Source organism: Lichenostomus cassidix, chromosome 20 (assembly GCF_008360975.1).
Source record: "Lichenostomus cassidix isolate B80296 chromosome 20, HeHo_3.0, whole genome shotgun sequence".
In the NCBI taxonomy this organism is placed as follows: Eukaryota; Metazoa; Chordata; class Aves; order Passeriformes; family Meliphagidae; genus Lichenostomus; species Lichenostomus cassidix.
Window position 1 is genome coordinate 912,978 of NC_139500.1, and position 21,363 is coordinate 934,340.

At 44.5% G+C, this 21,363-nt stretch overlaps 2 protein-coding genes across 9 annotated transcripts in view; one reads left to right on the forward strand and one right to left on the reverse strand.

Moving 5' to 3' along the window:
• PTPN1 (protein tyrosine phosphatase non-receptor type 1) overlaps window positions 1-17,196 on the forward strand; it is a 31,577-nt gene extending 14,381 nt beyond the window's left edge. The window contains exons 2-9 of the mRNA XM_085079035.1: window positions 7,453-7,543; window positions 9,208-9,308; window positions 10,555-10,653; window positions 11,290-11,427; window positions 11,886-12,095; window positions 12,482-12,643; window positions 13,265-13,500; window positions 14,011-17,196. Of these exons, the coding sequence (XP_084935161.1) occupies window positions 7,453-7,543; window positions 9,208-9,308; window positions 10,555-10,653; window positions 11,290-11,427; window positions 11,886-12,095; window positions 12,482-12,643; window positions 13,265-13,500; window positions 14,011-14,218 (1,245 nt within the window). The 3' untranslated portion in view covers window positions 14,219-17,196. The remainder of the gene's footprint in view (window positions 1-7,452; window positions 7,544-9,207; window positions 9,309-10,554; window positions 10,654-11,289; window positions 11,428-11,885; window positions 12,096-12,481; window positions 12,644-13,264; window positions 13,501-14,010) is intronic.
• The window catches only part of RIPOR3 (RIPOR family member 3), a 49,488-nt gene continuing 45,133 nt past the window's right edge, over window positions 17,009-21,363 (reverse strand). For all 8 annotated transcript variants that reach the window (XM_085079031.1, XM_085079027.1, XM_085079030.1 and 5 more), the window contains 6 exons: window positions 20,914-21,078; window positions 20,603-20,761; window positions 19,788-19,993; window positions 19,503-19,586; window positions 18,942-19,032; window positions 17,009-18,178 (listed from right to left, as the gene is read on the reverse strand). In XM_085079031.1, coding sequence (XP_084935157.1) covers window positions 18,081-18,178; window positions 18,942-19,032; window positions 19,503-19,586; window positions 19,788-19,993; window positions 20,603-20,761; window positions 20,914-21,078 — 803 coding nt within the window. In that variant the 3' untranslated portion in view covers window positions 17,009-18,080. The remainder of the gene's footprint in view (window positions 18,179-18,941; window positions 19,033-19,502; window positions 19,587-19,787; window positions 19,994-20,602; window positions 20,762-20,913; window positions 21,079-21,363) is intronic.

Consider the following 21,363-nt stretch of genomic DNA (forward strand, 5'->3'; position numbering starts at 1 on the left):
ACCATTTAAAAAACCTTTTATTTCTCTGACTTGTTAAGTTTGCCTTGAGAATTAGAACTACAAAATGTCCCAAAGCTTGACAAATAATTTTTTATCTCTACTGGATAAGCAGAATGATGGATTTAGAAGAGATGATGACCTCATAGTAGCTGGAAGTTTTAGCCACACCACAGGTGTTGTGCATTTTGTGGGTATTGTACCTGAAGGAGTCACAGCCTTACTCCTGACTAAACTCCCTGGTGCTTCATGGCTACTACCTAATTAGTTTCAATTAGGGACGAAAGGGAAAGCTAATGAGTTGGTGAGGCTGTGTTCCCAGGTATGTGTGGCTGGTATTTTGGGAGTGCTTTAGAAACACTTGTCATTTTCCTTCAGCTCCTTTCCCAGAAGAGGCCTCCTGTTCAGCAGTGAGCTCCGACTGTGCTGGCACCCTGCACTGCGGCTGTCCCTGGGGAGGGAACATGATCCCTGTATCACACCAGCTGGAATGTCTGGGGAATCATCCTTTGTTTGGAGGCTCTGGTTTGTGTTATGCTCTCATGGATAATTTCATAACACAACAGGGAAGTGGCTGGAGCTTGCATGGGCCATGTTGTGGGAATGCACCTGTGGTGAGGCTGCCTCTGGCCAGCCTGGAGCACAGCCTGCTGAAATGCTGTTCTCAGGCTGAATTTGGCTTTCTCTGTACCTTCTAGTCATGGTGGATGCTAGGCAATTAACTCTCTCCCATACAGTACCTTAAGTTGCAAATGATCTTGACAAAATTAAGATCACTTGGGAATTGCAAACTGCCCTTTTTTCTTTGACAGTTCTGGTGTTTTAGCAAATTTTGCATGTCATGGATGAGCAGATGTCAGTGTTGATGGGGAATACTGGACTTGTCTAGTTGTCTGTTATTGTGACTGGTATTTTTAAGACACCAATTAGTAACCTAGATGTGTTTAATGTAATCTCCAAAAGAATCAAAAATAATGCTCTGGTAGTTCTGCAACTGAGTGAGTTTAAACTGCTGATGAGACAACTGCACGAACATTGACGTTTCTTCTGTGACAAATAAATCGAACATTTGCAATCATATTTTGTTTCTTTAAAATATTTGTCCTGAGTGAAATGACTGTGGTGTTTGTCTGTTAAGCAGCTAAAGTGCTGTGCTGTTTGTTTGGCTTTTAGTCAACACACTTTCCAGGAAAAGGTGAAAGGACACAAACACCACAGACAAGTTTCAGTTGTAGCTCAGTGCATGTGAAGTGCATGTCTTAATCTAAAGTGAAGGCTCTTTTTAAAAAGCCTAATCGAGACTTAGTAGGAAGAGTAGAACTCAAAATACCCAGGGCTGGTTGCTTTCAAACTCACTTGTGATATTACTCATCAAGCCCACAGAGCTTGTTCTGTGTTTGCAGGCTCCTGCTAATTGCAGTAGTGCTGGCACAGTTCATTAGATGAGCATGTTAATGGTCTTCCCAACTGATTTAGAGGGCCTTAAACTGTGACAGCAGATCCAGTATTGAACAACTGCCTGGAATCTCTTCAGGCAGAAGGAGACAATGTCCTTCTGAGCTGGTACAGTACCTAGTTCTGCAGTGACCTTTCAGATTCCTCCTTATTGTAGGTAAGGCCAGATATTCTGCAAATTTGTGTTCTTTCAGTGGGCAGTGTGCCAGCATGCCCAAGTGAATAGAGGAGCAGGATGTCTTCAGAGCCGAGTCTTGGAGCAGAGGCATACACTGGGATCAAAAACGGGAGAAAAGAAAGATAATCTATAAAGATCTGTTCAGCTTTTAACTGGTAAGACCTTGGCTGTGTTGTCTAGTGAGGAAGTAAGACTCACATTTGGTTGTCTTATTTACTTATTAATCAAATTAGTTCATTTATCGTAAGATTAAATGGTGATAATGGATTATGCAAGATTTTGGGGAGATAGTACAGTCTTGCTTTCTTAACATTAACTGAGGTTATCAGCACAATATCTCTGAAAGAGGGTAGAGGACACTCAGTGATTATAGATAAAAAGTTATTCCATGGTTCCTACTTTGTGAAGCCAGAGATCCCCTTGAGAAACTGTAAACTATCTGCAGTTGGGGCACATCTCTTGTCCTTTTGTTTCCAGTTTGAAACATATAATTTGCAGCTTGTTTAAATTCTAGAAAATACCTCAGTTACGCAGCACATGGAAAGGTGTGAGAAGTGTTTCTCATACCTCCCTTACGTTCTAGCATTTGCAGGGTTTATGTCTTTTTTTCCTCTCTGAAGCCTACAAAGCCTTGGGTTTTGTTTGTGGTTTTTTGGGTGGTGGTAGCTCTGTAAAAGCTAAAATGCACTTAGATGGCTTGTGAGATGTCAGAATGAAAATATTAGGTAACTAGGAAAGCAGGACTCTGTTTATAACCACAGTTGTCCGTTTGTGAAGCCTGGAATACCCTACAGGCCAGCAATGATACATTTTTAAACTCACACAAAACCCATACTGCAAACAAATTAAGGTCTGGATTTGCTGTGCAGACTAAATTCCTTTAGGAGTTATGTGGATAGCTGGTCTGTCGGATGCACCAGTCTATTTGAGATGTGGTTAAACCAAAACTCTTTATGTAGAGACCCCTAATGTTTGGGCAAATCAAGATCTGGATCTCATCTCCGTGGTTATTTTTCTTAGAGAAGAGCAACTGAGTTAGAACCTCTTGACACTTTAATGAGAGTGTGGTTTATTTCCTGGCACTGACTTTGTTTGATGATACAGATAGCAAAGCTTTGCTTCTGCACAACGGCTGTCAAGAAAAAGCCATTTCACATTCTCAAAAGTCTCTATCCTTCCAATGATGTCCAAGATGCACTTCTGGAGCAGATTGAATATCTGGGAGGAAAAATAGAGATGGATGTGAAGAAGAAGGGAACTTGAGTTGTTTTCTTACGCTGACGCTCCATTCAGTTGTTTCCTGTTTTGGCAGTGAGTACATGGCTACAACACAGCAGAAGTTGAGTGTTCCTGCCAGCAGCTCTGAACTTCGTCTGTTATGGGTCATAAATTTCAAGGACAAACTGTATTTTGAACTTACTGAAATTTGAGAAGTCTCATGTAATTCTTTAACCTGATACTAAAGTTTAGCTCTTTGATTTCCCTGGCTCTGCTGCGGTGTTCAAAACAACCAGAACTGAAAAATCAGCTTTTACCCATTGCAGATGATGTTGAAGCAATACGAGAATCTGAGCAGCTGAGTTGTGCAGTATTGCTGTGGTTTATTGACAGCAGTGCCTTCCTTCTGGGAACATGCAGAATAATCACACTGTCAAAGTTGGGAAGTGACACAAACGTGTGGCTTTCTCCCTTGTGGAAGTGCACAGCCAAGCCCTGACACCCATTGAGGTGCAGGTGTTTAACTGAGCATTTACAGTGCTCAGTTATCTCCCATGATAAAGTGGGTGCAATAAAGGGCTGCAGGATTTGCTTTCAGAAGCCTCTCCAGTGAGGCATGTTGAAACTAGTCGGTGGTGAGAGACAATCTGTAATACCTGCTAGCTGTGATAAACACGGGCCTGGGAAAAATGAGCCCACTTTGCCACGTGTTGATATGATTTAATATGGCAATTGTGCCCAGTTTACATTCTCCTGGGGGGTTATTTCCGTGCTCCTAGCAGCTGACTGGTGTCACAAACCCTCTGATGCTGCTGTGCCACAGCCTGTTCAGAGTGCCTGGGCAGTGCTGAATTAGCAGGGGGCTTTCTAGGAAAACCATGTTGCAAGAGTGTGATGTCTTATTTATTTATTTACTTTAACCTCGTGTAATAGTGGTGTTGAACTTTAAACAAGCCTGTCCTTTACTCTACGTGCTGCTTGACCTCAGGAAGAAGCTTGATGTACCAGGCAACTGGTTTCTTTTTTTTTTTTTGAGGGAGATTAATAAGCAAATCGATACTACCATATCTTACCTGAAAGCAAAACTAGAAGACTAGATAAAATGTTTTTAAAGGGTATTAAAATCCATATTTATTTCACTTATCTGGCTAAAATCCTGCAGCTGCTTGTTAAGATTTATGTTGTGTGATGCAATTGTGTGTTCATTTATCTGATCTTTAGATGACCTTTCTCTTATACAGGTTACATCCTCATTTCTTGTCCTTGCCCAAATATCCTGATGTAAAGCTTAATGTAGGATAAGAAATCAAATCTTCCTTTTCAAAGTGGGTTACATGAGCAGTTGTGTGCTTTGTGTCTTTGTGAGGTTCTTTTGTTGGGGAGTGAGTTCAGGGACTCAGTTTGCTCCCTCACATGCTAAATCTGAAGACCTTTTCCCATTTGTGTAAAGTAGGTGTTTATTGTGGATCCTTTGGTACTTGCTGGTTTTCTTGTGCTCTTGTACATGTCTTTGCAATCTCATTGAATTGTAGAGGTATGTCCATTCTGAAATCAACCCATGGTGACATATTGGGAAAAGAGTACCTTCCACTTGACTTTATTGTAGCTTTTTTACTCTTCCTCCTTTTCCAGCAGTATCATGTGTCATCATTTCTTTTTTTCAGTGCCGGATTTTAAGAGGAAACCTTTTTTTAAGCTAAGATTACTTTTTAATATAAGTCTTTATATAATTTTTGTGAATTGCTTTCCTTAGTGTGAGTGCCTCAGTAGATAGAGTGCAAGCACTTCTGTAGCCCCTGATAAGATCTTGGCATTTGCTGCTTCCCGTAGGAACAGAACTGTTAAAATGACAGTAAATCGTTATCTCTGAGCCTGAGCTGCTCCAGAGTTTATGGTGCAATTAAACAGTGTGATCAAATTGAGCCTTGCTGCAAGGCTTCCCAGGAGTCTGTCTGGTGAAGCTGAAGATGTTGAGATGGCACCTTTAGTTTCCCTTCTAAATACTGATACACCAATCTACACAGTGTGCTTGAATGGCTGATGGCATGGCCACCTCTTCCTGTGGTCTTACCTAATATTTCATTGAAGGTCTGGGGGTGTATCTTCTCCTTCTGAATCTCCTGCTGGTGCCTGAACAAGATGGGAAAAATGTAGCCCCATGTGCTGTTGTGCTCAGGGCTGCAGGGACTTCCCATTTGGAGAACAGGGCTTCAGCAGACTTCCTCTTTCCAGCCCTGAAGTATTTGGGGTACTTGCACAGGGGACAGGACTTAAAACTAGGAGATGAGTGGCATGAAGTGACTCATGCTCCAAACCCAAAGCATTTGACTTTGGAAAACTGACTTCAGTTCTGGCCCTTCCTCTTTAAAGTTTTATATTGCACGACCTTTTAAGTGAAATGTCGAGCTTCCTTTTTAACAGGCAGGATCTCTGCAGTGTGACTGAGTGTGATTCAAGAAGGTGTTTTGTAACTTCATAAATCCCTGCCTTCATCCACTACCTTCAGTTCTCATGACATCACTGGCTTCAGGTTCCTCAGAGCACAATAATTCCATGCTGTGAATGAGTCTGATTTCTCCAACATGGAGATCTTGTGATACTGTAATGAATATATTCCGAGCCTACCCTAACAGCAGTGGGTATCAGCAGTTATGACCCCAGCAGAAACCAGGACCAGAAGTTGTTGCCAAGGCCCATAATGTGGCCACATGGCCATTGTAGGCAACGTGGCACTGGGTTGTTTCCAGTCATTTTCTCTGTTAAAGGCAGTTGCATTTCCACTAAAGTCAACTTGATATCCTGGAAGTGACCTTAGATGATAAATTTTCTTTGGTCACTTTATAAGCAACTTCTTTGTCCAAAAAAAAGCCCAACCGAAACTCCAAGCCACATTGCTGAGGAGAGTATGCCCCATCTGAGGTCCAGGCATGTCTGAACCTCCAGGATTTTCTATTTTATCATGTTCATCACACTCAGCCATGAAGTGCAGGGTGCTGGCTGGGTTTTCATTCGAGGCAGCAGCTTGCCTGTTGCCGTATCTCGAGCCCTCTTTTGTTACCATCCCACCCCCACCCCGTGTTTTTTCCTGTTTGTTGAAACATGCTCCAGAAATACACTGCTGTTTTTAAATAGTCTGCTGAAGGCACATGAGTGACTTCTTTCTTTCCATTTTCTCTGTGCCTGTGGGAGTTAAGCATCTCCTAGAACTCCATTATTCTCTAAGTACCTTTAGGCATTGCAGCATCTTGAAAAAGATCTGATATTTGCTGGTGAGGTAATATCCTTTTTCCCTGCACAATAAATGGCCATTTTCAATTCCTGAAATACTTAATGTTGGCATCTGAATCTGTGGAACTCCTGGAGACTGGCAGTAGTCTGTGTGTGAACATACACGTGTATGCTTAAGTGCAATATTGTTGTATTAGAATGCCTTTGTATAATTCCATTTCTGTAAAGAAGCACTTGATCCATTTCCTTTTTCAAAAGAGGGGACAGTTTTTTTCAAATCTGTTAATGCTGTGAAATGAAACTGTGTATTAGTGCTGCTGCTAAATTAGCCCAGTATTTACAGAAAAATTCCTATGGGATCTTGGTTTCGTTTGCATTTTGATGTTTTTATAATGTGAATTGTAAGTGGTGGGGAGATGTGTTGGTTTGGCTGTTAGGGATTTTTAACATACATTTGGGAAATGTGGTTAGTGATCTAGAAAACCATTTTTCCTAGTTCCCTGACTTTTTTCTCTTGTTAATCCTGTACAGTCAGTACAGAAGAATAAATCCCTGTAAAGTACAAAGTCACCAACCTAGTGTCAGAGGCAAATTTCTGAAAACACCCATTTTAGTTGCCTCATGTTTGAGATATTAGACTTTGGCAGTCCAGATCATATTCTCCAGACTGCATTCTTCATAAGCAGAAATACTGGCAGCCATGTGTTCAGTTATAAAAAGCTGGCAGCTGATGTCAGGCCTTATTTCAGTGAGGAGCCGTTTCAGAATACTGTGCTAATTTTGGGCAGGTTTATGTAAATCAGAACTCTTCTCCTGACATGTAGCATTCTGTGTAAATTGGTACATATCTGAATAATGCAGTAGAAGAGATAAACAGGTAATGTGCTGCAGTAGATGGCCCACTTGAAAAAAAATTTAGTATTTTACATGATTCTTTATATGCAGAACTGTGTTTGTGTGTGTTTGATACCAAGGGGGGTAGACGAGTTTTTTTTCTATCACAATGAATGTTTTCACTGCTGCTGAATCAGAAGCAGGGTTGGTATTTTCACTGATGCTGCAAACAAGTGTTTAAAGCAGTTTATGTGGAAGTGCTTTGGGGCACAGACCCTGCTCCTTCACAAGTGAAAAGGCATAATGGCTGGTAAATGTTCTGCTACTTTATTATGCAAACTAATAATATTTTATTACACAAATGATGTTAGTGTTGTATTCTGATAAATTTAAACTCGATTCTTAATTTAAGGCCCAAAGTGCTTTCTGTCCAGAATTCTCATATGTGAAGTCAAATGGGTATTTGTCTTAAAATAGCTAATGGTATGAAATTAGATGGATTCATATCTAACAGGGTTTTGTTGGTTTGTTTTTTGTTTCAGGACATCAGGCATGAAGCCAGTGATTTTCCATGTAAAGTGGCCAAACATCCCAGAAACAAAAATAGAAATAGGTACAGAGATGTCAGCCCCTGTAAGTAGACTTTCTTTTCCATTGTTTTAGGACTGTTGACCTCTAATGACTTCCAACAGTTAAATGTTCTTTGTAAGGACAAGATTCTGTTAGGTGAATAAGCATCCAAGACAATTCTCTTTGTTAATATATTTATTTACTTACGAGATTGATGTACAGAATGCCATTATATCCATAGGATTATACTAGAGCAGCATAGAGAAGAGTCTGTATTTGTGGGCAGAGGTCTGAAGAGAGAAACTTGCTTTACCTTTGAGTTCTTCTGCTAGAGAAAAACAGTGGCTGAAGCAGCATTTCTAGAGTTGCAGGGGTGGTTTCTCTGCAGTGTTCTCACCTAGCAGAGCAGCCTGCCAGTCAGCACAGGTGGCAGCAGTGCCCTTTCTGGGAGCTGGGGAGCAGCCTGGCACAGAACTCACCGAGATGCTGCCAGAGATAAATCTAAGCTCATAAGCTAATTGGAACAGAGAAGGAGCAAAGAGGATGCTCCTAGACCTGAGCTGGGTTTTGGAAATGGCTGTGTCTCTGCTGGTGCAGCCTGGCTTTCATTGTGTGACCCCAGGACAGTCACACTGCCACTGCCCACAGCTGGCATGCAGTGCTTTTGGGTGCAGCAGAGCTCAGGGAAGGACAGGGCTGCACTCTTATGGGCACAACTGAAGCTTAATGTATCTGCTCAGAAAGAATCCTTAGTGTATCTGGCACTGCAGGGAGCTCCCAGGAGGTCTCAGAACAGCCTGCTCTGCATGGAAGGACAGTGCCAGTCCTGGGCCATGTGTCCCCTCAGGGGGCAGCACTGCCTTGTGTTCAGCAGGTTCTGGCCCAGGGCAGATGTCCAGCTGCTGTCCCAGGCCAGAGTGCTGCTCTGTGGCAGAGAACTTCTGGTTTGGTGGTTAAAAGTTACTGAAGCCTTTGGGGCAGTCAACCAGAACAGAAATGTTGCACATAGTTTGCTTTACTGAGCAGTTCTAGTATTTGAGGTTGTGAGTAGCAAATTCCTTCTTGCCTTTAGATAATCCTGCTTCCAGTTTGCTTTCTTGCAAAATGTGGGAATCGTTGTGTGTGTCAAGTTTTTTTAGTTGATGGTTTGGTTGTTTTAGTCCCAAATCAAGCAAGAAACTTGCAAAAGAGCAAATAATTTACATTTGCTATATTTCTTGAATTTTGGTAGTTTTTCTGTACATTAAAGGGTGGTTAGCTAAATGTCTACAAGAGTAAAAGGTCTCTGTCCTGTTTGCCCAATATATATTTAGATAAACTTTTAACAACCTTGAACAAGCTGGATTTGAATGTTTAAGCTACAAAAGATAAGCAGTTGTGTAATTAGATTTATTTAAACCAGCAACTCGATAACTGTAAAAATAGGTCAGTGTGATCTGGTTTGCAAATTGCAGTGGGGATTATTTCAGAGGCAAATGCTTCACTCTTGCAGTGTGTTGTTGGAAGGTGAGGTGTGAGCTGTGTTCACTGCTGTGCTGTGTGCTGTTTTGCAGTACCTGTGTTGTATTGCAGAGTCACCAGCCCCAGGGAGCAGCTCACTGTCTGGGACTGAGCTCTGCTCATCCTTCAGGACAGCTCAGCTTTTTGACCCTAACATCTGAGGAGGTTGTGCATGGGTTGTGCTGTGTTGCATAGACATTAACCAGTGTTTTCTAATTATGCTGCAGTTGATCACAGTCGAATTAAGCTAAACCAAGGTGACAATGACTATATCAATGCTAGTTTGATAAAAATGGAAGAGGCCCAAAGGAGCTACATCCTTACACAGGTAATTGCTGGCAGTGGATAATAAAAATATGGTGGCTGGTGTTGTTTTTCATGGGTTTTCTGTTTGTTTTCTTTCCTGTAAAGCTACTTAAGTGCATATGAACATCTGTGGGTGTATAAAAGTCCCTGCTTTTCCCTGAATCTGTGAATTCCACACCTATCTGTATAAAAAATTTAAAAGTACCCAGATACTCTAGGGCCAGCAACTGTGCCAGGGTTCTTGTTTGTCCTAAATGTTCACTTCCCTGGAGACTGTCCCAATCTCTAATCTTGGCTTTTTTTTACCCCTTCCTCCCACACTTTAGATAAAGGTAGACTGGGATTAATATTTTCAAGTGACAGCTCTTCCTTCCTGTTTCTAGAGAATAAAGATAAATCTTCTCAGGAAGAAATGGGCAGTGCAGTGTGCAACCTGAAAATGGTTCTTTGCACACAGCTCTTATTCCCCTTCCTCAGGACAGGGGGGTTGATCACAGGGGTGGCCTCTGTGTGCAGTAGTCAAATGTGCAGGTAACTGGTCCTGGTTACTTGTTCTGATCCAGAATTGATGGGTTTGAATGGCTTTGTTTAAATCCAGTCATTCTTTCTGAGGACTTGCTGTTCTGTTTGAACACAGGAGTGGATGGATGACAAACCCTAAATTCAGAGCTATAGTTTTGGAATAGAAAATAGCAGAGGAACATAGCAGAAATAGGAAGTTATAAGGAAATCTACTTTGGAAATAGATAGTCTTTAAAATCGGTTACCATTTCATTCAGTCCCAAAGCAAATCCGTAAAGATTCTGGAAAACCATCTAATTTGTTACTGATCTGGCATCATTTCACTCTCTTGAATGTTTATCATTTAGTCAAGTAATTTTCAAGTGTCATGAGTATGGATGAGGTATTGTAGGGTAGTTAGACACAGATCTCATTTCTGCTTTTAGTCAGTGGGGTTTATTTCCCCATGACCTTTGTCTACCTTTCCTAAGAAAATGCAGCATTTTTCACTCCCAGTTCTGTTCTCACAAATGAGACTATGTCTCTCTTCCTCTTGTGTATGGGAGGGAAAAGATCACCCATAGTTTCCTGGGTAAATTCATAACATGGAACTTCAGGCTGTGTAACTGCATTTTTTTACTGTTTTAAATGAGGAGTTGCTTGTTACTTGTCTGAATCTACTGCCTTGTGCAGGGACTGTTACTGGGGAAGAGGGCACTGGCATTTACAAAAAATAATGCTTATTTCTGTGGATTCTGTCTCTGCAGGGACCTTTGCCAAATACTTGTGGTCACTTTTGGGAGATGGTTTGGGAACAGAAAAGCCGTGGTGTTGTCATGTTGAACAGAGTGATGGAAAAGGGATCTGTAAGTATTCACCCAGTTCATCACATTTTTGGTTTTCTGTAATAAAAAACCCAAGTAAAACCAACCCAGAGAAGATGGGATGGGATGACCGTAAGTAGTTCTGTCTGTATTTTCAAAATAAACTAGAATTAGTCTTAGCAGAACCAGTGTTAATCTACCTATGAAGAAAATGCTGAAGGGGTTTTCTATTTATTAAAATGCTGTCAGAAATCATCTTAGTCTTGAGCCTGCTGCTGGTTTAGCATCATTCTTCCGCTTGTGGTTTGGCCCTTTAACAAAAGAGGCCTGAGCCATGTGCAGAGCCCCAGTGTGGGAAGGGTCAGTGCTCATCCTGACCCCAGGGCAGAGGAGTGGCTCAGTGGCAGGAGAAGGAGGCCAATTCTCCCAGTCACAGGATCCCCACATTTCACTGTCAGAAACTTGGGTGCAGACTCCTTTTTGTGCTGCTGATGAGTATTTTAGTTTCAGGTTTTTCCTGCACACTTCAAAATGTGCTACTTTCCTATTTGGTTGGCTCATTAAGGTCCTGGCATGCAGCAGTCTTTGCAGAACTCATCTCCCTGGGAGACTTTAGTAAGAAAATTGCAGTTCAGTCAGTCGTAGGTAATGACATTTATGTCTCCTGCTTGGTTTTAGATAAAGTGTGCACAGTACTGGCCGCGGAAGGAGGAGAAAGAAATGTTTTTTGAAGATACAAACTTGAAACTAACATTGGTATCTGAAGATATAAAATCCTACTACACAGTACGACAGCTGGAATTGGAAAACCTGACTGTGAGTATAGAATTCCATCCAGTCCCAGTCCTTGTTCTCTTTGGGGTGAAATTCATCTCCTCACCAACAAGGTCTTGACATTGGTGGTCATAAATTGTTCTGGATTTGGTGATTGTGCATGAGATGTTGTAGAAATGGAACTCTTGGATATTTATGAGATATACCTGGGGACACTCCAGGCAGTTTCATGTCTCAGTCATACGCAGAGTGACACAAGCTTTTGAACTGCACTGAAATAACTAAACTATAAATAAGTAAATTTACCTACGCAATTCCCATTGCTCCCAGTGGAGACCTTCACAACAAGAGCTAATTACTTGTAATTAGTTTCTTGACTGTGCAGCTATAAAAGCTCCCTCAGATCAGTGGAACTTTGTCCTTGGAATTTAAGTAGCAATTCCCAGTCCTTCTGACTGGTGCACCCAAACTAAAAGAGCTGCCAAACGCTGTTTTTGCAGAGCCAGGAAACTCGGGAGATCCTGCACTTTCACTACACCACCTGGCCCGACTTCGGCGTGCCGGAGTCGCCGGCGTCGTTCCTGAATTTCCTGTTCAAGGTGCGCGAGTCAGGCTCGCTGAGCCCCGGGCACGGCCCCGTGGTGGTGCACTGCAGCGCTGGCATCGGCAGGTCGGGCACCTTCTGCCTGGTGGACACCTGTCTGCTGCTGGTAAGGACCTCTGCTACCCAGGGACCTGCAGGGCTGCTGTGGTGGAGCCTTCGAGGAGCTGGGAAGGGTTCCTTGTGATTTCCTGTTGTTCTGCTCCTGCTCTTCTGGGAGTGTGTTCTCATTCCTAAGTGGCCATTTTGAGTGTGGGGAACAGAAGTCTCCAGTTTTCAGCGATTCACAAAGGCAGGGAAAAGAGGCAACATTTTTGAGGCCCAGTGTTTTCCCCTCTGTCTTTTTGGAGACCCAGTAATGAGCTGCTGATAGCAGTTGCGTGTGAATTCATTCACTCTGTAATGTGGAGGGTGGTGTGAAGGCCCAACCACAAAATGAGTCATTGCAGTGAACCTCATCAGAGCATAAAACATGTTTCACATGTTTATCTGCAGATGGACAAACGGAAAGATCCTTCTTCTGTGGACGTGAAGCAGGTTCTTCTGGAAATGAGGAAGTACAGGATGGGGCTCATCCAGACTGCAGATCAGCTCCGGTTCTCCTACTTAGCTGTCATTGAAGGGGCAAAATTCATCATGGGAGATGCTTCAGTGCAAGTGAGTGCTCCTGGCAGCTCGCAGGGAGCTGCAGCAAGTGGGTGGGAGGAACAGGATGGAAAGAAGCTTTAGATTTGGTGCTTGCTTCAGCTTCAGTACATGTTAATAATATGGGGTTTTTAGATACAGTGCTTTACAGTTTGTCACAACATAAAGTGCTGTATTTTATTTATTTCCAAAAGTAGCTGTGATGTAGCAGGGACCTCCTGTGCTTTCCAGCACAATGACCAGGGTGGAGCTGCTGCATTGGCCTCCTCTGGCATTTCAGACAGGACAAGTTTTCTAATATGCCTCAAGTTTAAGTGTCATGATTAAATTCATCAGGTTTTTTTATGGTAAACAGAATTCCAGCAAAACAGGTTTTATTTTGTGCTGCTTAAATTTTTCAGAAGCAGATTGGAATTTCTTGCATTTATGGCTGATATGTTTTGTGTAGCAGATGTAGCTTGGGCTTGGAGTTCTTGTGTCTGGTTTTTATTTTTTTTTTTGACAATGCAAATGAAGAGCCACTTCAAGAATTAATTCAAAGGTAGAGTATAAAGATTCTGGCATGTTAAAGTTTGAAGTGAGAGCAGCTTACATAAAGGAGAAAAGCTTAACAGGGCTTGTCCTTCCCTGAAGGAGCAGTGGAAAGAGCTCTCCAATGAAGACCTGGAGCCACCCCCTGAGCACACCCCCCCACCTCCCAGGCCCCCAAAGAGAACCTCAGAGATGCACAATGGGAGGATGCACGAGCACCCAGAATTCTCCCCCAAGCACCAGGCAGTGGAGGAGGAGATCAGGAGCTCAGTCAGCAGCGTGGAAGAGACGATTCCAGACGGCAGAGCTCGTTCAGCTGCAGCCCTGAGCACAGACAGGTAAACACTCTCTGCCCCTCTGAGCAGTGGGGTCTGGAGACAGAGCCACTGCAGGAGTGAGAAAGGGGAGCTCAGTTCCACCCTGAGATGCTCTTTGGGAGTTAGGGCTTGAACAGGCAGCCACGTTCCATCCCTTTCTGACTTCCTGGGCAGATGCTCCATTTTAGAGCTTTGATGCTCCCCAAACCTGGATGTGGGTGTGAGCTGGGTTCATTCACTGCCTGTCTTGGTGCAGATTGGTGATGAGCAATGAAAGCAGGTGGTGGTTGAAGCTTATTTTTAAAGGGCACAGAATCTCCCCCAAGCTCTCTCCTAAACCTCTGTTGAGCAGGCAGATGTGTCCTAACTAGTGACAGGCTGTGCTTTGGTGGCTGCTGCAGCTCCGAGAGATTTCCAGCTCTGTGGTGTTCCCTGCCCTTGGAGCACCTGCGTGGCTTCTCTCCTACATGGCCATGCAGCATGGAATGTTTGTTGCCACCCCATCCTGAGTGTCCCTTCCCTTGTCCCCAGCACTAGTCACGACACTGAAATGCGGAGGAGAACTGTTGGTGACACCCCACGGCTCTTGCCCCACAAGGAAGACTCCGTGAAGTCAGAGAACTCGGAGGAGGAGGATGAGAACGTGGTGACGACTTGGAAGCCTTTCCTAGTGAATATCTGCATGTTCACCTTCCTCACGGCAGGAGCTTATCTCTGCTACAGGGTGTGTTTCCATTGACCAGAGGCCCGCAGGAGCTCCCGGTTTGTGCTCAGCTCCTCGGAGCCACTCGAGGCAGGGCAGCCTTGGCTCACAGCAGGTAGATTTAGGGGGAAAGGCCAGAACTTTGGGTAGGGCTTAACAAGAGATTTGATGCACTAGGGTTTTATCCAGCCCTGTGGTCCCAAGAACATAATATTACAATCTCAGGGCCTTGAAATATTCAGGAGTAAGCAGAGAAAATGCCAAATAGTATGTTTTCCTTTTTTGTTTTTGTTTTTTGGTTTTTTTTTAACTAAATAATAGAATTACAACACATTGTTGTTTTTAGCCTTTTTTAAAAAGCCAGTTCATTTTCTTTTGTTTCAGAAAAACTAGGCACAAGTGAAACTTGCTTGTACTCTCCAAGTGTTGTAACCAAATACATGACTTACATTGACAAGTTCCCAAAAAAAGAAAAAGAAACCCACATACCTGAAGAATGTAAACTTTTGGAAGGGGAGGTGTGTTTGTGGTTGGTTTTTGGTTTGTTGTCGTTTTGTTTTTTTTAAACTTGCTTCATCTTTAAAGACTGAGTTGTGGGCAGTGCCTGTGGTATTGATATATTTAATCTTGGCATAACTGTTCTTAAAGAGCTGATTGTTTTACTTGTGTTGATAGAACCAGGCTTCTGCATTTGCTCAGGGTATCCCAACATGTTCAGCTCTTTGATTTTTTTCCTTTTTTTTCTTTACTAAGTGTATCTCCTCATTGACTTTTGTTGCACTCTACTTGCACATATGGCTCTTTACATTGCACCATCCTTTCTTAAAGCTGTTTTTACTTTTATATTCTGGGTTAGGAGAGGTTGAGGGGAGGGAGAGAAACAGGAAGGGAAATTCAACCAAACCATGTCCACCAGCATTGGGGCTGTGCCCATGGCCTGCACATGGACAGTCCTTAAACCTCAGCATTTGGAATGTAAAAATGCAGTTTCACTCTGCAGCTGCTCCCTCAGGCCCAGCCTGGCCCCGGCAAGGGCACAGAGCAGGGAAGTGTTGGGGAAATCCAGAGCAATCCCTGCTGGGGCAGCTTCCCTGAGCCAGGAACAGTCCAGAGGAGCTGTCATGGGCTCTGAACAAATCCCTTGGCTTATGATGCAAGCGTTGGGCTCTCCTGCTTTGTTCAAAGCAAAAATTCGAGTCCTGTCTTTGGGTTGGGGTGCAGTCACAGCTCAGCTCCCTGGGCTCCAGGGGTGAAGTGCTGGGAAAGGAGAGTTGGGGTGAGTGGGGAGCACTGGGACTGGAAGGCAGCATTGCACTAAGCAGCCAGTGCTGTCCCTCTGGGTAGTACCAAATTATTAATAGTTTAAACAATAATAGCAAAGATTCCTTTGCTCGTGTTGTGGTGCAGAGGAGAGGAGCAAACTCTCTCCTGGGAGCTCCTTAGACAGGAGCAAACTCACTGCCCCATGACAGCTCATCTGCAGCAGTGTTACTGATTTGTTTTATTTGTAAAGTCTTTCTAGATTTATAGCACTTAAGCAGCCCTCAGTGCAGCCCTTGCTGTGGAGGAGCCCAGGGGAGTCCCTCCGCTCCGTATTTATTTTTGCCAAGCTGGCTGTAGGTGTGGCTCTTCCTTCAGTGGGTGAGTAGGTGAAGGGGTGGGTAGGGGTGGGAGTTATTTTGTGTTTTGTTAAGCTTGCATCAAGGGCTTTTCAAGAGTACAATAATATATCCTCAGGTAGTACTGGGAATCAATCCTTTACCTGTGAGACTGTTGGTCAGACCAGTACTTGAAAGGAGGAATGTTGTAATCAGTCAATATTTAGTTATATTATTGGAAACAGGAAAAATGAGTATAGAAAAATGGTAATATATAATGGCTCATCTGTGTATTTAAGATACATTCTGTGATTGCTTTGTCCCCACTGTTCTCTGCAGCGTGGGCAGGACTCTGCCCTGAGCACCATTTTACCCCTTTGTATTAAAGTGCATGTGAAGTCTGCGGTGTCCCGATGAAACACCACGTGCTTGAAAGGTGACAGAACTTCTATTCCTGCTTCCTGATGTGCCCAAATGATATTTGCATGACCTGATCTTTAGTGGCTGTGGTTCAGAGGGTGTTGCTGAGTCTCTGTTCAGCACTGGACTGATTGGTGTTTATCAGAGCCCATGTACTCGCCTGATCCTTGGCATGACTTCCCGTGGGATCCCGTGTGCTCCATGTGCCCGGTGGTAGCATGTTCCTTTCAGCTGAGTGAGTGTAGTACAGACATTCCAGAAAGTTCAGGCAGCCCTTCCACACCTCCCCTGGCACTGGGGCACCTTGGGAAAGAAACAAACCAAACCCACCTCTGGCCTCATTCCCGAAAGGAAATATTTTAAATCTTAGGTATGGCAGGAAAACAAAGGATCCTTCCTTTGAATACAGAGTTAGTCAGTTGCAAATGATTCTACCAAGATAAAGTTCCTGCAGATGCCAGAAGAGCTTTGAGCATCCTCTTCCTGCCTGTTTCTTTCCTGTGCTCCAGGCCCAGCTCTGCCCCTGTCCTGGGACACACTGCCTGTGCCCCGAGCCCAGGGAGGTGTGGGTAGGGCTGGGAGTCCTGAGCTGTGCCCATGTTGTTTGCTGTCCTGTACTGTCTGTGGTAGTTGGGGGGTGTAAATACCGTAGCACAGTGGGGTGTTGGGTAACCTGTTCTTGGAAATGGACAAACATCCATGTTAGACTCGTTAGAAAGTTAGTGAGCTGCTCTGCTATCTGCCTTAAGCAAATATTTACTCATCAGGTCTTTCTTTTTTACAGATTGCCATAGAATAAACTTTTATAAAAAAAATTGTAAAAACTCAACAAAAAAGCTGAATGTTTTGGTATAATACAGTTTCAGGTATCTTGTCTTTTGTGTAAGCCACTGCTGGGCCTCCCAGGTTAGAGTACAACTGTACAGTTTTTCAATCTCCCATACAAGTTTTCAGTTCTCATTTTAGTTGTAACAATAAAACTCTTTTTTTAAAGAACTGACGAGTGTGTTATTGCTTCTGGGCTGGAACCATGGGCTCCACATGGGATAGGTGGGGGACAAGGGAGGGGGTTTGTAGAGGAAAATTTACTGTAATTCACTGAGTCAGAGCTCCAGTGAAAGAGTGAGATGAGGACCTCATCTCTCCCTGCCAGCTCCATTCAAACACCTCCCTGGTGTTTGAATTCCAGTACTTACCTTTGGTTTGTTCTTAAGGAAAGCTTCAACTGGAGGAGAGAATTCACCAAAGGAGAACAGGACAGGGCAGACCAAGCCCTTGTCCTTTGGGGAGCTTAGTCCTCTTCCCTGTCCCCAGGGCTGCAAACACAGCAGTAGGAAACACTGCCAGGATCTTGTCTCAAATGGTTTATTAGCACTTTAGAAAACAGTATGAAATCCAACAAATAAATACCAAATAGAAAAGTTTTATGTATATATCTATATATATATAACTATGTACACACAAGCCCAACCCTTTCAAGTATTGCACCTGAAGCTAGGCTGCTCCCTGTGGGCACCCTGCCTGCCAGCCAGGGCTGGGGAATGAGCCTGACAATGGGTGGATGAGGAGAAGTCTTGGTCTTTGACTAAATTCATAATTTTGCAAAGGGCAAACCTGTCCCTCCATCAGTCAGATGTGTATATAGCAAATCCCATCCAGCCCCTGCACTTTGTATTTCATCATGTGCTGAGAGACATTTGTGACAAAATACATTCCAGGCTGCATCATGGAGACCACAAAGTGTCCCCTTTGGAAATAAACCTGTCGTGGGGCAGGAGGCAGCAGGGACAGAACAGAACAGAAGGAAACCAGACAACAAAACCAAACCCTCATGTGGCTGTGAGCACAATGGGATCCATCCAACTCCTCATCTTCCACTACTAAAACACTGTGATTTCAATCTCAGCCTCTTGTGCTGTTTCCCTCAATTCACAGCAGATCCTGTCCATCTTCTCAAAGGCCTGTCGGCCCCTTTCCCCTGTGGAGAGAGAAAACAGTGCCTGCTGAGGGAGAGGCAGGAGCACCCTGAGGAGCCCTCTGGGGACACTCCTGTCCTGGCCTTGCTTGGAAGGAAGGACTCTCTATAGTGACAAAACATCCCTCAGACAATGGTTTTCCAAAACCTGCTAGAAGCCACCATGGAAAATCAGGCCTCCTGCAACTGTTTCCATGAGTAACAGCTTGGAGCATCACAGCTGGAAAACTTGTCACAGAGCGTTTCTGTGGGGCAAGGCTGGAGATTCCCCAGACCTGAGCATGGATCAGGGTGGGGTTTGGAAGAACAGAACAGGGAAATGACTCTCCTGCATGGCCTGGCCATCCTCTGGCAGCATTCCAGCTGTTGAGCCTTGAGAAGAAGCACAAATTCTGGGCAGTAAGAGATGGGGAGCACTGACATTTTATCAGGTCACCTCCAGTGTCAATCTACTGCATTCTAGTGAAGGAACAGGTGATGAACCAGCATACAGCCTTCAGTCCTTATCTATGACCTTTTCAAAAGGTTCAGTGGTTCCTAAAGCACTTAATCCTCCAGGATCTCCTTGGTCTGGTTCTATAAACTTCAATGGGGGGCCCTTGGCTGTTATATGTGATGTAAAATTTATCTTCATGGTATGAAACAGCTGCTCATGAAGTATTTTCACTGTCCTAGATGTGTTCAGGCTGAACTTGAGGCCTCTCCTGGTGCTGCACTATTTCACATGACTCTTTCAGGCCATTTTAAAGCTGTACAAAAGCCTTACCAAAGGACAGTGTGGTTTCCCTGGCTGCATTCCTGACTTCTTCTATTTCAGACTGGCACAGGTGGGCAACCTGCTCAATGCTCTCCACGGCCTGTTGGAAAAAAAGAAGAATTTGCCTCAGCAGCTTTTTGGCAGTGCCAGGGTACAGGTCACTGTTGGGAGACCATGAAATCAGTACCACCCAACCGGGACCTTCACTGAAAGGGTTAATCCCGGTTGGTGCTTTGCAAATCGACTTTGAGAGTAAGACTGATTTGCTGTTTTCTGAGTACCTCTTTGTAGACATTCGTTCACTATTCGTGTGCAAACTTATTCCAGCTTAGGGCTGTTGGGAAGGTTTAACTGTGTGCTGTGCCTGGCGGATCAGACACTCCCGGTGCCCACAGCTCCCTCTCCTGCCGCCGCGGGAATAATGGCATTAACAGTCTGGAGCCTCGGCAGCCAAAGAATTCGGTAATTCCCAGCTACTGCTGCATTAACCCTCCCAGCGCTAAAGCCCTGCTGGACACACTTGGCATCCCCGCCTTGGGCCAGGCAGGCCCTGCAGAGCTGAGCTCTTACCCTGAGGTTCTTCAGAGCCAGACACGCAGCTTGCTGAAGCCTCGCATCACGGTCAGATAAAACATCCGTGTAGAACAACACAGCCTGCGTGAAAAAGGGAAAACAAGGAGGTCGGAAGTGTAATCAAGCAACGCAATCCGAGTGACAGGAACAGTTTTACCCCCTGAAACAGAACGAGGCAGAGAGCACTCGAGCCCTGCTGTAGCTCAGGACTCCTCACGGCCACCTCGAGGTGGAGAGCACAGCAGAGCCGCTCTCGGAAGCATCCCCGGGATCCTCACTCACCCGCGCCCGGAGGCTCCTGCTGCCGGCGGCACAGCGGCTCAGGCACGCCGTGGCTGCTTTGCTCACGCGGTGGTTCTCGTCCAGCTGCAGCAGCCCCAGCAGCCGCAGCGTCTGCGGCAGAGGCTGCAGCTTCGTCAGCTTCTTCCCCTTCAGCTTCTTCAGCGTCTTCAGCCTGCCGGGGCACTGCAGCTCCTCGATCAGCATCACTGCGGGGGAAAGGAGCCAACCTCGCTCACCCGCGAAGGAAACACCTTAGCAAGGAGCGCAATCCCCTCCCAGCTGGGCTCCCTTGGCCACACGCTGTTATCCCGGCTGACTATTTTTAAAAATAATTCTTTTCTAATACAGAGAAAGTTTTGAAGTACTTTCACATGTTGGACAGGACTCCAGTGAGGCACTGGCTACCTCAGGCTACAAAACGCACGTTAGTAACCTCTGAAATTTTATTGCTATTTTCTGTGACTGATTCCAACTGCAATGGTGAACCAAAGCCACAGACTGCAGTCAGTCCTTGGATCCAGCTGGAGGTTGCTCCTGACTTAGTGTCTGCATTAACTTCAGAATATCCCAGAAGCCACTTTTCAGGGCACTTAAGATAAGCCCATCCTTCACACGGGGTTTGTTTGCACACGGTCAGATATGGGAGTCAAGCGTGGTTTTCCTGTTCTGATTAAAACTACATGGTCATAAGAGGAATTCAAATGGAAACAAGTTGTCAGTGCAAGGGCTGGCCTGTTTCCTGCTTTGGAATTGTATCTGCAGTGGGAACCTGGAAGGCACCAGCGCTGCAAGGAGGAGCCAAGCACTGCCATTACCTTCTTTAGCCAGTTTTGCCAAGTGTTTCTCCAGGCTGGCAATGTGGTGTCTCTCCAGGTAACGATAAAACTGGAACAAAGTAACCGGATCCGTCTGGAAATGCGGAGAGGGGAGCAACCCATCACAGGTGAGGATCTGCTCCAGCAGCCTCTGCAGCACTGCAGGGAACAGGGACAAAGAGAAAACAACAGGTTGGTTACACAGGAGCTGCTGGAAAAAAGTAAGAGGTTTGGGTTTGGGTTTTTTTAATGCACAAGCACAATTTTCAGCACTGCACTAAGGTGAAATCAGCCTTGTTCTCATGCAGTACCTGTCTCCAGATGGCTGGGATATTTCTCCTTCACTCTGAGCATCATTGTGTATTTCAGTGCATGACGGAACCTTTCTGCTGAGGTCACCAAGATGCTGCTGCCAGGCTCTGCAAGATCACTCCAGATTTTTAGGTATTGCTTCTTCTTTTTAGTCTTCTGAATAACTGAAAACCAACATTTTAAAAAGTCAGTGGGCTCTAGCAGATTTGGGATTTTACATGAGAATTTAGGCAGCAGAAGGCCTATCTGGACATGGGGCAGCATTAACTTGTATTTGCATTACAGACAGTTTTGTTCAAAATGGGACATTTGCTGCCAAAATGTTCACACCAGCAAGACTGATCTCACCAAGCTTGGGCTGAGCTCCTAAACTGCCATCAACAGCTCTTCTGCCTCTTATTGTTCACTTTATCCCAACATCTGTGTGAGTTCCAGAAGAACTTTCTGGG